This window comes from Choloepus didactylus, chromosome 2 (assembly GCF_015220235.1).
Source record: "Choloepus didactylus isolate mChoDid1 chromosome 2, mChoDid1.pri, whole genome shotgun sequence".
Taxonomy (NCBI): Eukaryota; Metazoa; Chordata; class Mammalia; order Pilosa; family Megalonychidae; genus Choloepus; species Choloepus didactylus.
This window is the reverse complement of record NC_051308.1, coordinates 175,231,390-175,244,451: the sequence shown is the minus strand read 5'-3', so window position 1 is coordinate 175,244,451 and position 13,062 is coordinate 175,231,390. Positions and strand designations below refer to the sequence as shown.

Below are 13,062 nucleotides of genomic sequence, written 5' to 3'. Positions count from 1 at the left end.
TTTATCAATGCAAAGTGCAAAGTGCAATAAAGTGAAGAACAATAAAATGAGGTATGCCGTATTGTGCTTCAAGATACTGTGTTTTTTACAAATTGTAGGTTTGTGACAATCCTGCATTGGGAATGTCTATTGGTGTGTTTTCCAACAGCATGTGCTCACTTCATGTCTCTATATCACATTTTAATTATGGTATGTACATTGTTTTTTTTTTTTTTGACATAATGATAATGCACAGTATAGGCTATAGTATAGTGTAAACATAACTTTTATTTGCACCGGGAAACCCACAAATTCTTGTAATATTTGCTTTATTGTGGTAGTCTGGAACTGAACCCACAATCTCTGAAGTAAGACTATACTCACTGTGAAAAGCAAGGACTAACATTTATGGAGAATCTACCATTTCCCAGGCATTTAAATACATTATTTCATTTTAATATTTACAGGCACATTATGACATAGACAAATATTATTATTACCTTTGTACAGATAGGAATTCACAAAGCTGGTAGTTGAATTCCTGGATTTCTTTCACTATATTTCACCAATTTTGAAGAAGTATTTTTATTTTGTTTAAACTGAAAGATACATTTTGAAAAAATCTTGAAACATTCCTACTGCTTAACAGTAATAAAATTGCTAATATATTGTGGTATATCTACTGGATGGATATGAAGTTTATATATAGGGTGAGCATATGTTTACACCTCTTGATGTGTCATAATTAAATAGTTCCCCTTTAACTTTCAAAAGTGCCCTAGTTTGAATGATAGATTATGTAGTCACTCTAGTAACATAGTAAAATTGAAAGAGAATTATAACATAAAGTGAGAAATTATGATGCCAGTATGTAGTGGTGTTAAAAAAATTAATAGAGAATTAGTATAGAAAGAAATACATGAAATGATAACCATAGTTGTTTTAAGGAGATGGAATTATGAGCAGTATTTTTCTTTCCTCTTTATTTTCTAAATATTCTTTAATATTACTATATTAATTTTATAAAGTTGATCTATAAATTAAAATGTTTGCTATAAAATGCCTTTCCAGTTAGAGTAGAAACTTTTACATTGGTTTCTTACTCACAACTTATTAAATCTATAATTTCATGTGGTTTAATTGTTCCATTTTAGGTCAGAAGCTTGTTTCATGCTTTCATTTAACTTCTAAAGTAAATGCAATTAGAAATGAAAAATATTGAAGTAGGGGTGCCTGCAGCCAATCCTAATTTGCCTATTCTAACATTGAAATTAACAATAATAAAAATAAATAGTATTTTAGTTAATATTGAAAGATCAGAATAAAAACAATACCACAGAAAAGTATTATAACTAATCCCATTTACTGAGTTCTTACTATGTGACATAGTAATCATTTACTCATTGGAGCAACTCTGAGAAGTAGGGGTTTTAGTGTCTCCATTTTACAAATAAGGAAACTGAGTTTTACAGACAGGTTAGGTAATTTGCAACAGTCACAGAGAAATAACTGGAAGGACTTTGGTTCCAATCCAGGTCTTCTGACATCAATTTCCATGTGCTTAAACATCACACTGTATGGGTTTCTCATTCTATTATCCTTCCTTGGATGTATTTTGAATATATTTCTTTTAATTTAAGAAATTAATAAAACTAAAGAGTATATTTAATAGAGAGAAAATGATTTCACAATATATAAAACATTTTCTTTGATTTTTTTTTTTTGGTAAACCAGTCAAATGTGGGATACCACCAGTTATTTAGGATAGTAAAATCATCTCATTATTGAGCACTCCCTTACCTAGTGTAAAATATTGGGCTTTATTTAATAATAGTATGAAGGAGGATAAAGATAAGCCATGATTTTCACCTTCATCAAGTTAATCCGGTTTGGTAGGGAATGTCATCTTCACAGCTCCTCATACATTATTCTGGAAATGGCAATACTGACAAGTGGGACGACTGTCCCTAGTAAAAACTACAAAATTGTTCCACAAAATTAATAATGTAAAAGGTTGAAGATATTCTTTAGCAGACTTAAATGGTTATGTATTTTTCAATAATATCTAGTCTATTTTTATTGCCTTTTTTTTCAAAGCACAATTCTACATATTTTTAGGTGATTAAAAAGAAAGAAGTCATTTTTCTTGTCCTCAAAGAATTTAAAATTTACGTCAAGAGTAGAAAAATGCCAACACTTGTGCAAATCAGAATTAGTATAAGTATTCTATTAACTATGAATAAAGACCTATGGGGAAAGGAAGGAAGAAGATATTAATTTTGACTCTAAGCAAAAAATAACCATTCAATAAATTCTTGTTAAAGTAAATTGAAATAAAATATAGATGATGTTAAATAAGATATATGATATGAATATAACCTTAAGTCTACAATTTTTAAAAGAAAATTTTAATATAAAATGTCAGCACATCTTTGTTTATAACCAGGCAGAAAATTATCTTACTTTGTATTCTGGCTTTTTATATAACTTATTTTTGGCAGTCCAGTTTTGCAATTGGAGTCTGCAAAACCCAGTCAATTCTTAAACTCTCAGAGAAGTATTCCATATAATAAGCTGTATTCTCCTACAGGATAAGGTTTGCCAGAGAAGCTTTTTAAAGAAATTTTTATAAGGGTTTGTAGAACAATCATGAATAAAATACAGAATTCCCATATAACATCCTGCTACCAACACCTTACATTGGTGTGGAACAATTTTTACAATTGCTGATAGCACATTTTTGTAATTGCAGTATTAACTAAAGTTCATGGTTTAATTTAGGTCTCATTGCTATTGTAGTGTAGTTCCATTGATTTTTTAAAAATTTTAATTCTGTTACCATATACAATCTAACATTTCCGCTTTTAATCATATTTGTATATATGCTTACTATTATTTGCATTCACAGTTTTGTGCTACTATTGCCACGATGCATTAACAAAACACTTCCATCATTCCAAATAGGAACCCTGTACATTTTAAACCTTAACTTCCCATTCCCTATCACCACCCCACACCCTGGTAACCTGTATTCTAGATTCTGACTCCTTGAATTTGCTTATTCTAATTGTTTCAAAACAGCGAAATCATACAATATTTGTCCTTTAGTGTCTGACTTATGTCACTCAGCATAATGTCCTCAAAGCTGATCCATTTGTCCCATGTTCAGGATTTCATTCCTTCTTACTACTGAATAACATTCCATCATATGTATGTACCACATTTTGTTTATCAGAGCTTTTGCTTATCTGAGAATATCTTAATCTCTTCCTCATTTTTGAAAGACAGTCTCATCAGATATAATATTTTTGGCTGGCAGTTGTCTTCTTTCAGCACTTTATATATTCCCCAACCTACTACTTTCTTGCCTCCATGGTTTCTGATATTGGCATTGAATCTAATTGGTACTCCCTTTTATGTAACAAGTTGCTTTTCTCTTGCAGTTTTCAGAACTCTCTCCTTGTCCTTTGCATTTGATTGTGTAATCAATATATGGTAGGATGTATTTTTCTTCATGTTTATCCTGTTTGATGTTCTCAGAGCTTCCCTGATGTGCATGTTCACATCTTTTGCTAAGTTTGGGAATTTCTCTGTCATTGTTTCTTTGACTAATCCTTCTGCCCTTTTCTCTCTTTCGTCTCTTTCTGGTAGTCCCGTAATATGTATATTGGTGCATTTGATGGTGTACCATAGCTGTATTATGTTATTTTTGCTTTTAATGTTTCTTTTTTTCTTTCTGCTCTTCAGCCTGACTCAGTTCAAATGTCTTGTCTTCAAGTTCACTGGTTATTTTTTCTCCTAGCTCCAATCTCCTCTTGAAACCCTCCTGGGCATTTTTCATTTCAGTTATTGTGATCTTCAACTCCAGTAGTTCTGTTTGGTTCCTTTTTAAAATTTCTGTCTCTATACTTAGACTCATGTTTTCATTCGTTGCTTTCCTTATATCCTTTAGTTCTTTCTAGGTATTTTCCTTCATCTCCTTGAGCATTTTTAGTATCTTTTAGTATCTTTTTTTTTTTTTTCTGTATGTTTATCCTAGTCCTTTGGATGGGCCATCATTTCTTGTCTCTTTGTCTTGTACTCTTGTTGCATACTGTATATTATAATATTTTAAAATGTTACTTCTAGGATTTACTCCCTGGGATGTCTGATTCTTGGTTTTGTAACAAGCCAGTGAAAAGAAATTTTCTTGAGCTTCAGCCCTCCTATCGGGAAGGTCTGCCCAAGGTGAATGCAGTGTGCAGGGTTTTCCCTGTTTTTCTGGGTTTCTGTCTCATCCTGGGCTTTTGCTTATTAGTTGTTTTGCTTGTTAGTTGTTACAGAAGTCTGGTTGTCCCCTCTGTTTCCCAGGAGACAGACTTCACTCTCCCAGGTATTTGATGCTGGCTGGCGTTTTTCCCCCGACTGTCTGGTTCTGTAGATTTTTACTTTTGTATCATTGCCTTGAGGGCAAATTATGGGAGGAGAGTCACTCCAGAAAGGACTTTCCCGAGTCAGTGTACGGACCCAGTGGTGGCCTGCTAGGAGAGTGGGAGGTGGGCACCGGTAGCCAGCATGCAGAGAGAGCAATTTATAGTTCTTTACTGTAATTCATCTGCCTCTTTCTCTTGCTCTTCCCTGGATGCTGTACAGTGTTCTTCTGGACACTGGAGTTTCAAAACAGTTGTTTCAGACTGTTCCTGCATGTTTAATAGTTGTTTGGTGGGAAGACTGGGTCCTGGAGCTCCCTACTCTGCCATCTTCAAGAAATATTTTTTTGGTCAAAGAAACAGTACAATGTGATAGTATTTAGTGTACACATGAGGAACTGAGGATTGAGGGACACTGAATAGCTCAAACTGTTCCTGTAACTTGAAAATTAGTGTTTTAAAATCCTTCTTATTTATTAGTGGTGACAATTTTAATATAAATTATCCCATCAATAGCCTTAACATGCTTCTAATTTTACATGTGCGATATTAATCTTTTTGAAAATTTTTTAATGCTTCCTTCTTTTGAATAATTATTGGGACTGAAGAAAACATGAAAGTAAGGTAGTAGTTAAATTTGGATTCTAATTTATTTAACATTTATGCCATTATCATAAAAACTATCATATTATCAGAATGTTAGTTCTAATATAATAAAACAAAGAGAAACAGAGAGAAAACAATGATCTATCAAATTATTTTTATCCTATGTGATGATGTTCAACCCTTTAATGTCAGCATTATTCAAACTCCCTGAAACCCATCTCCAACTGATATTCTCAAATCTTAATTCCCAAAACTCTCATACATAAAGTATTTCCTCTCAAACTCATCTTTTCATGTCAGATGTCTTTTTACTTGTACATTTTTAAAACTTCACTCTTCTTCTGCCTCCCTTCTCCTTCTTTCCTACTTCTGTGAATCCTCCATCTCTTTAAAACAAACGTATTGAAACATCCTCTGTGAAACCATATTCACAATCCAGCTCCAAAATGTAAACTGGAAGATGACATCTGAAGCAAAAATTCCCAATATAAGGTTGGGATGCTGAGAATGTATAAGGAATTTCTATGAATCAATATAAAAACATTGATTGTATTAGATTGGATTCCTCCACAAGTGATGTATAGAAAAGACTTCAAGCTGTGTATTTGGGAAATGATCCCTTGGAAATACTTATAATGTAGTATCAAGCTATTTACTACTATGGACAAATGAACCTTAATCTCTCTGGGAAACAGTATAAAACACATTTCACAGAGTTATCAAACACAAGAGGTAAGGGAGCTGAGAAATTTATGCTCCTGCTAGTGACTCCTTGAGGGCTCCTCCTTAGAGATGTTAATTCCTTGAAATTCTGGCTCACTGTGTGCATAAACAGAGCAGGTTTCTGCATCTGAAGAAAGCATTCGGGCAAGGAACAAGGAACAAGGTGCTGGCAGGCAGCAGTTGGTCTAGTGTGCACCAAAATGATAAAGGCTGGGGGATCTGGGGGAGACACCAACAACATCTGGGGCACCAAAAGAAAAAATGGGTGAAGTAAATAAACAGGTATTTCAGAGCAGAGAAATGATAAATTGCTAATACACTTTTGCAATATTATTCATAGCTAATCAGGGAAATGTAGATAATTACTATTTTACACGTACCTAATTGGCAAACTGAAAAAAGCCTACAATACCAAGGATTAGAGAAGGCATGGAAAAGAGAAATTCTTATCATTTGGGTATAAATTGGTAATTACTTTGAGTGAAATCTGGCTATCTCTAGTAAACTTAGACTTGCATACCCAGTAATGTTACTTCCCTAGGTATAATTGACATAATCTCTTGTACATGTACACCAGCCTATATGTTCAAAAATGTCCACAGAATCAATGCTTGTAATAGCACAACAAACAAAAATCTGGAAACAACTGTAATGTTCATTGGAAGACGAATGGTAAATATATTGTGGTTTATCCATACAAAGGAATAATATGCTACAATAAACTACATAAATATGGATGATTTTTTTAAAATAGTATTTGAGTAGGTGTAATAAAACTCTTTGGGAAGCAGAAGAGTTAACATCATTCAGGAATTAATGGGGCAAATAGGAGGATGCAGTCAGGGAGGAACACTCAGTTTGAAAGGTCCTGGCTCCACTTCTTAAGTTTTATGGTGGGTACACACATATTGTTTTGTATGTAGAAACATTTTGTAACAGTCAAGTGGGCAGAGGAAAAGAAACCACAGAATGAAACTCAGATATAATGTCTCAGGAGTAGGAGAAGCAGGCAAAGGCGGAGTACTAGAAGTCAAGAAGGGAACAGTCTGTGATGGCAACTGTTGTTTTGTAGTGTGGATAGGAAATGAAATGAAGCTACTGGAATTGAGAGGGCATTGGAGGCTTTGGTGAGTGTAAATTTAGCTTAGAGTTGGGGAAAATGCTAGAAAACAGTGGCTTTAGGAGTAGCAAAAAGCAGTGAGTATAGGTAGCTCTTTAAATAAATTTATCAGTAAATGCAAGGAATGAGATAAGTTGTAACTTGGGGGGAAATAAAATTTGAAGGCTATTTTGAAGTATTTTATAAAATAATATGGTCTGGACTAGATTAGATAAAGGCATTTACAAATGTTTTAAGAGAAATTTAATCACAGGAAAAATATTCAATATGCTTCTGAGAAAACATCTCCTGAAATAATTCATTAGTTAAATATTTTTGGTGAAAGAAAATATTTAAATATTTCAAATAAGTATTTTATTTAATTTGTAAAACTCACCTGAAGGATTCTTTCTCAATTTTTTAAATGTCTCTTTTAACCTTTGGAATCCTGTTTAATTATTATATCAATGTTCTTTCTAATTCTCAATAAACATGAATAAGACCAATTTTAATCATTATGTATATATGTGTTATGCCTGCATTTAATAAATTATCAGTTAAGGGGGTAAAATACTCCTTTCCTTTTCACATTGGGCACTGTCATCATCACTGTAACACATTTAGACAGATTTTAATGATTAGGTGAATAGCAAGTAGATATTCTTGCATGACTGTTTTTGTGAATATTCTATTGAGAAACAGCATTAATTTTCAAATTATAAAACATGGCATACAAGTTGAAATTTCCATAAGAATCACTCAACTGATGTTTAAGGCAGTAATAAGAGATGATGCCACATACTTTGGCAGTGACATAAATCTCAGCCCATGAGAGCAGTGTTGGAGTTAGGTGAATACCATTTATTTTAATAACAGGCAAAATTTTCAAGCTGTAACAACATGCTCAATAAATTCTTCCATTACTGTTAAAGCAAAGGAGAGTTAGAAAATGTGTTACACTTCTATTTTTCCTCCTTAGGGATATATGTCTTTGTTTTGTTTCCATAGCAACATTGATGTAGTGACTAAACCTTTAACTTCTTTCTAGACTCCCTGATGGCTTCACACAGCTTCTAAACTTGACCCAGCTCTACCTGAATGACGCCTTTCTGGAATTTCTTCCAGCTAATTTTGGAAGGTAAGAATAAGAAGTTTAAATGGCACAAATTCATTTCACTTTAGGTAAGTACTTTAGCAGATCCAGCTGGTGAGTCTTCAAAAGTGACAATTATGAAAAAAGAGGCCTCGTTATTATTCAATAAATGGGTCTATTAATTGTAAAACTTTTTGCAAAAAATAAAATTAGGTCTTTACAGTGCACAAATTGTCAAATAAGTTCTAGATAAATTAAAGAGTTAAATGTAAAAAATAAAACCAAAGAATGATCTGAAAAACAAAAGAGATGAATATTTATGGCTACTGGGTTGGAAAGGGTCTTTATGTGCATAGAATAAATAAATAGATTTTATTACGTAAATACTTTTTTCTGTCTCTGAAACATCTGGATCAATATCATTAGAGCTTGGTTTATATCAGTAGCATTCTACAGAATGCAAATATTTAATTTCTGCCCAGGTTATCTTGATTGGTTACATAAATACTTTAAAAATAAAATAAGAAAACTTTAAAATTTGAGGTAAAACAAAGCAGAAAATTATTTAAAATATAATAAAAGATAAACAATTAAGATTCCTAACATATAAAGAGTTCTTCCAAATTAATAGGAAGATAGAGTTCTCATTAGAAAAAATGACTTGCATAATCAATTCTTAATAAAACATGTAAATGGCTAATGAACACATGAAAATGTTTATTCTCACAAATAATAAAAACAATGCAAGACCACAATAAAGGGCCTTGTCTTCTAGCATATAAGCAAAAAACTGTTTATAGAGGGTGAGGGAAGAGTTAACTTCACATACTGCTGTGAGATTATAGAATGTTATGACCTTTATGTAGGACGGTATGCTTTAAAGGCCTTGAAAATTTTTTCATCCATTACCTTTGTAATTCATTTCTAGAAACATATCACACTATCTTGAGATCATGCTAGAATTTATGGACAAGGTTGTTTATCAGAACATTATTTGTAATGTGAAAAAAGTGGAAGTACACATCAGTCTAAGAGATTTGTTAAATATATTATGGTACATCAATATGACAATAGTATGTACAATTTGTAATTTTGGCTTACAGAAATGTGTTTTTCAGTTCTTGTGATATATATAAAAGCATATTGGAACAAAATATGTATACTGTGTTTCCAATATGAATATGAATATGCATGAGATAAAATTCTGGTTCCTTTGGAAGTAGAATTATGTGTGATTTTTATTTTCATCTTATATCTTTCAATATTTTCCAGCCTTTCTAAAATGAACTATAATTTTTGCATAACAGATGTATCTTAAAAGCTAGGATATTTTAAGTTCATTGTCAACTGCATTTTTCTAAATGATCATTTTTGAAATTATTCAATTAACAGTATGGCTATAACTCAACACCCATCTGTTTCCTCATGTAGAATATTAGAAGAACTCAATGGAATAATGGAACCACTTAACATATAGCAGCTTCCGTTTATGTAGTGAGAATATATTGGCAACATTTCCCAGATTCCTTTATTTATTTTTTTGGCAGATCATGGTATCACAACCCTTATGGACACAAAATACCCTGGGCAGGTTTTAAATTCATGAACCTTCAAAAGAGCAGAGCTGTCATATCATCATTCATTCAAATAAACTAGTATGATCCTTCTGATACCGACCACAAAACTACACACTTTCGATTTATCAAATCAGAACATACCTGAGACACATTGTTTTGTCTTGAGCATTTTAGTAGTCCTGAAGTGAGGAAAAATTGGGGCAAACAATACCAAAACCAAACCACTTGAAATTACAAAAATTCAATTTTTTAAGTTGTCTGCCAAAATATGCTCTATTTTATTTTAAGAGTCTAAAAGGTTTTTTTTTAACCTTCAATTGGGCAGTTTAAGGTCCCATCTGAGCCCTAGAATTCCATGCTCCTAAATGCCAAAATCAGTCACAAAATATCATCGTACTAGTACAAATGTTGAGATGATTTGAGGCATAAACTTCTTTTACTAGTGAAAAATCCATGCTCTAAAGAACTGATAACTGTATTTCATATAGAGATTAAGATTAATTGACAATTTGATAGGAAGCAAAACAGAAAGGACCTAGGTGAATACCTAAAAGTACAGTAAATATGAAAGAATGTAAGTGAAATATTCCCCCAAATTAGGAATTTAGAGAATCAAATTAATATTTATTCTAAAATAGCCTCAACCTAGTACATTTTAAAACCCAGTATAGACATGAATAATAAGAGTATGTCCCAGACTGCAAATCTTAACAAATTGTTAAATGTAAAACGCATTCCTAATTACAGATTTACCCAAGCAACAGAAACTATAAACATCTCTCATCCCCGTCACATGATTTACCCAATCTGAGTATTGTCATAGGACATAGATGATGCCATAGATTTGTAAATGCATACCCATTTCAGAAATGTTAAAATGTGCATCTTAGAGTCAGTGAAATGTGGTAATTATAGCACTTCTCTCCTTGTGTAATTAATAATAATATTAAAAGCTAACGTTTATTGTAATTTATGATATGTTAAAACTAATGTTAATGTTTAGCATTATCTAACATTCAAAACCATATAAATTTGGTGCTGTTTTGTATTTATTACAGATAAGGAAACTGAAGTTAGACAGGTAAATTAATTTACGCTCTGTCACCAAGATAGAATATGAAGGATCTGGATCTCATCCAGATCTGTCTGACCACAAAGTCCAAGATTTTTACCACTATGCTATAATATTTGCTTTACAAGTTTCTTGAGGGAGTTTTGCCATGTTCCATTGAACACACCTGGTACTTGGTAGATATTCAGCAAATGCCCGTTGAATGCATGAAATGAAACACCAGTACAAAATTATTTTATAAAATATATGAAATTTAGGACACATGGAATTAATGATATTATTTGAAAGATATTATTTTTTAATATTAAGGTGATATTTTATCTTTAGCCAATGTTGATACAACCCTCCTCGTAATCCATCTGTATTTTCATTTAAAATCCTTAACCGTAGTACATAGTTGTTGGGACATAATTGTTTGGATAATGATAATGATAATGTACTCAACATTTGAAACAATTTTTAAATTTGTTTCTGTAGACTTGTCAAATTGCGGATCTTGGAGTTAAGAGAAAATCACTTGAAAACTCTACCAAAGTAAGTGACTCTGTATTTTCTGAAATGGAAAACTGACTACTTATTTTTGTTTTGGCTAGAGGCAGAAAAGTTCAATATACAATGAGAAGCATTTTAAATAAGAATGTATTCTGCCTTATAAAACTATCATTACAAATAAAGGTGAGAAAGAGTCCATTTAAGGTTCTTCTCGTAGCTGAAGATGCACACCAGGAAATTATTGCATTTAAACATAGGAACTTGCTATTTTTATCATTCAAAAGTGATAACAGTTTCAAAATTTCAAATGGTTCAATCTAAGAAGAAGGTTAATTTGTGGATTGTTGTATTTTTCAGTTTTTAAATCAAGAATATGCCAAAATTTTTCAGAAAAATATTTAAATGACACAAATCAGAGATTCATATGTCAAAAAAATCCTAAAGTGGTTGGGCAGAAAGATGTATTTATACTTTCATTCCAACTCTCCCTTTTACTAGTCTGTTTAAAATCTGGTTTGTATAGAAGTTCAGGATTTTCTATACTAAAAACCAAGCCCTCTAATAGGGTGGTATACAGGAGCTCTGTATTTTATGCATGATTTTTCTGTAAACCTACAACTTCTCTAACTAAAAAAAAAGGTCAAGATAAAAAAACACACCCCCAAATTTATGCAATGTTGAATTTAATAAAATGCTTTGTGTCATATCACATTGCCTTTTTCTTGTTTAATATTTGTGCTGTACAGAAATAATTATTTTTTGGAATTCAAAAATTATTTAAGGTGAAGAGTTGTTTTTACTCAAATAAATTAATCTAGCTTGTATATAAGCATAATTGAACTATTGAAAGCACTGTATTGAGATTACCAGCCTCCTGCAATAACCCAGAAATATGTCAATATAGTGATTAATTTTTCAAATATATCAGCAGGACTTAGAGATCTCTGCTGAACCAAAACAGAATTTTAATTTTTGCTTCTTAGAGATCTCTGCCAAACCAAAACAAAATTTTATTTTTACTTTTTAAATTCTTTTCCTAAACAAACTAGATTGAATTTGCTTGTTTTGCTTTTTTACCAATGTATCGATGAAAATACCTTCAAGTACATTTTGCATATGAAAATTCTGTCAATGCAATATAACTCTTTCAAATTTGGTTTGGAGTCCATTTAAATATATACATGTTAAGTAAACATTTATTCATTCTTCCATAAGTGGAAGACAAAGAGAAAACTTAGAAAGGAAGAAATATGTCTATATCTCGATGCCCTGTACTTTTGATCAATGCCTTTCTTTAAGATAAAGCATTCTGCATGGGCCTAACCAGAGATGCCTCACCCAGGCTAGGGACATAAACAGATGTGGGAACAAGGTTAAGACTGTTAGTTGTTCAAGTATTAATCTCTTGCAAAGGCCACTAGTGCCACCATTTCCATCTCCAATGCTTTTGTTTGCTGCAATGTAGATGGTTAAGTGGAAGCTAAGCTATGGTGAAAGAGCACTTGTCACTTTCATCTAAATATATTTAGGTCAAGGAGAATACATTGACTGTGTGAGGGAGTATCCTTCTTTTCTCTGTTCTCTGAGAGTGGCTTTGATGTCAAAATAAAATTGGACCTGACATAAATTGGCAATATGGGCTCACTATGAGAAAGCTGTGTGAGTGGTTCAGAGTAATACGTAAAAATGCTCATAAACGGTGCATGGGTGTTCTGAAAGCTTTGACACTGTGACCCAGTATTAAACAGAACTAAAATAAGTAGAATAATGTGTATAAAATGTGTTTGGCATCAAAAACATTCTAAAGATCTATGGAAATTACTCTGGGTCTCCTGTATAGACTGTTATGCACATATAACTTGTGAACCTGTTATAACTTTTATATTTTAAGAAACATTCTCAAAGTCATTTTTAACATATAGTAGGTTCATATCATAAGTTATGGACAAAATTCTGAAAAACTAAGAATAGGCATAAAATATGGAGAACTCTATTTTAGTCTTGTTGTTGAT

The 13,062-nt window shown here is 32.1% G+C and overlaps 1 protein-coding gene across 8 annotated transcripts in view; it reads left to right on the top strand.

Moving 5' to 3' along the window:
* The window catches only part of LRRC7 (leucine rich repeat containing 7), a 618,288-nt gene that overhangs the window by 328,377 nt on the left and 276,849 nt on the right, over positions 1-13,062 (top strand). For all 8 annotated transcript variants that reach the window (XR_005215335.1, XM_037826923.1, XM_037826929.1 and 5 more), the window contains exons 6-7: positions 7,865-7,954; positions 11,036-11,092. Coding sequence is in view for 7 of the 8 variants with exons in the window: in XM_037826923.1 (XP_037682851.1) it covers positions 7,865-7,954; positions 11,036-11,092 (147 nt within the window). In the remaining variant the exon portion in view is untranslated. The remainder of the gene's footprint in view (positions 1-7,864; positions 7,955-11,035; positions 11,093-13,062) is intronic.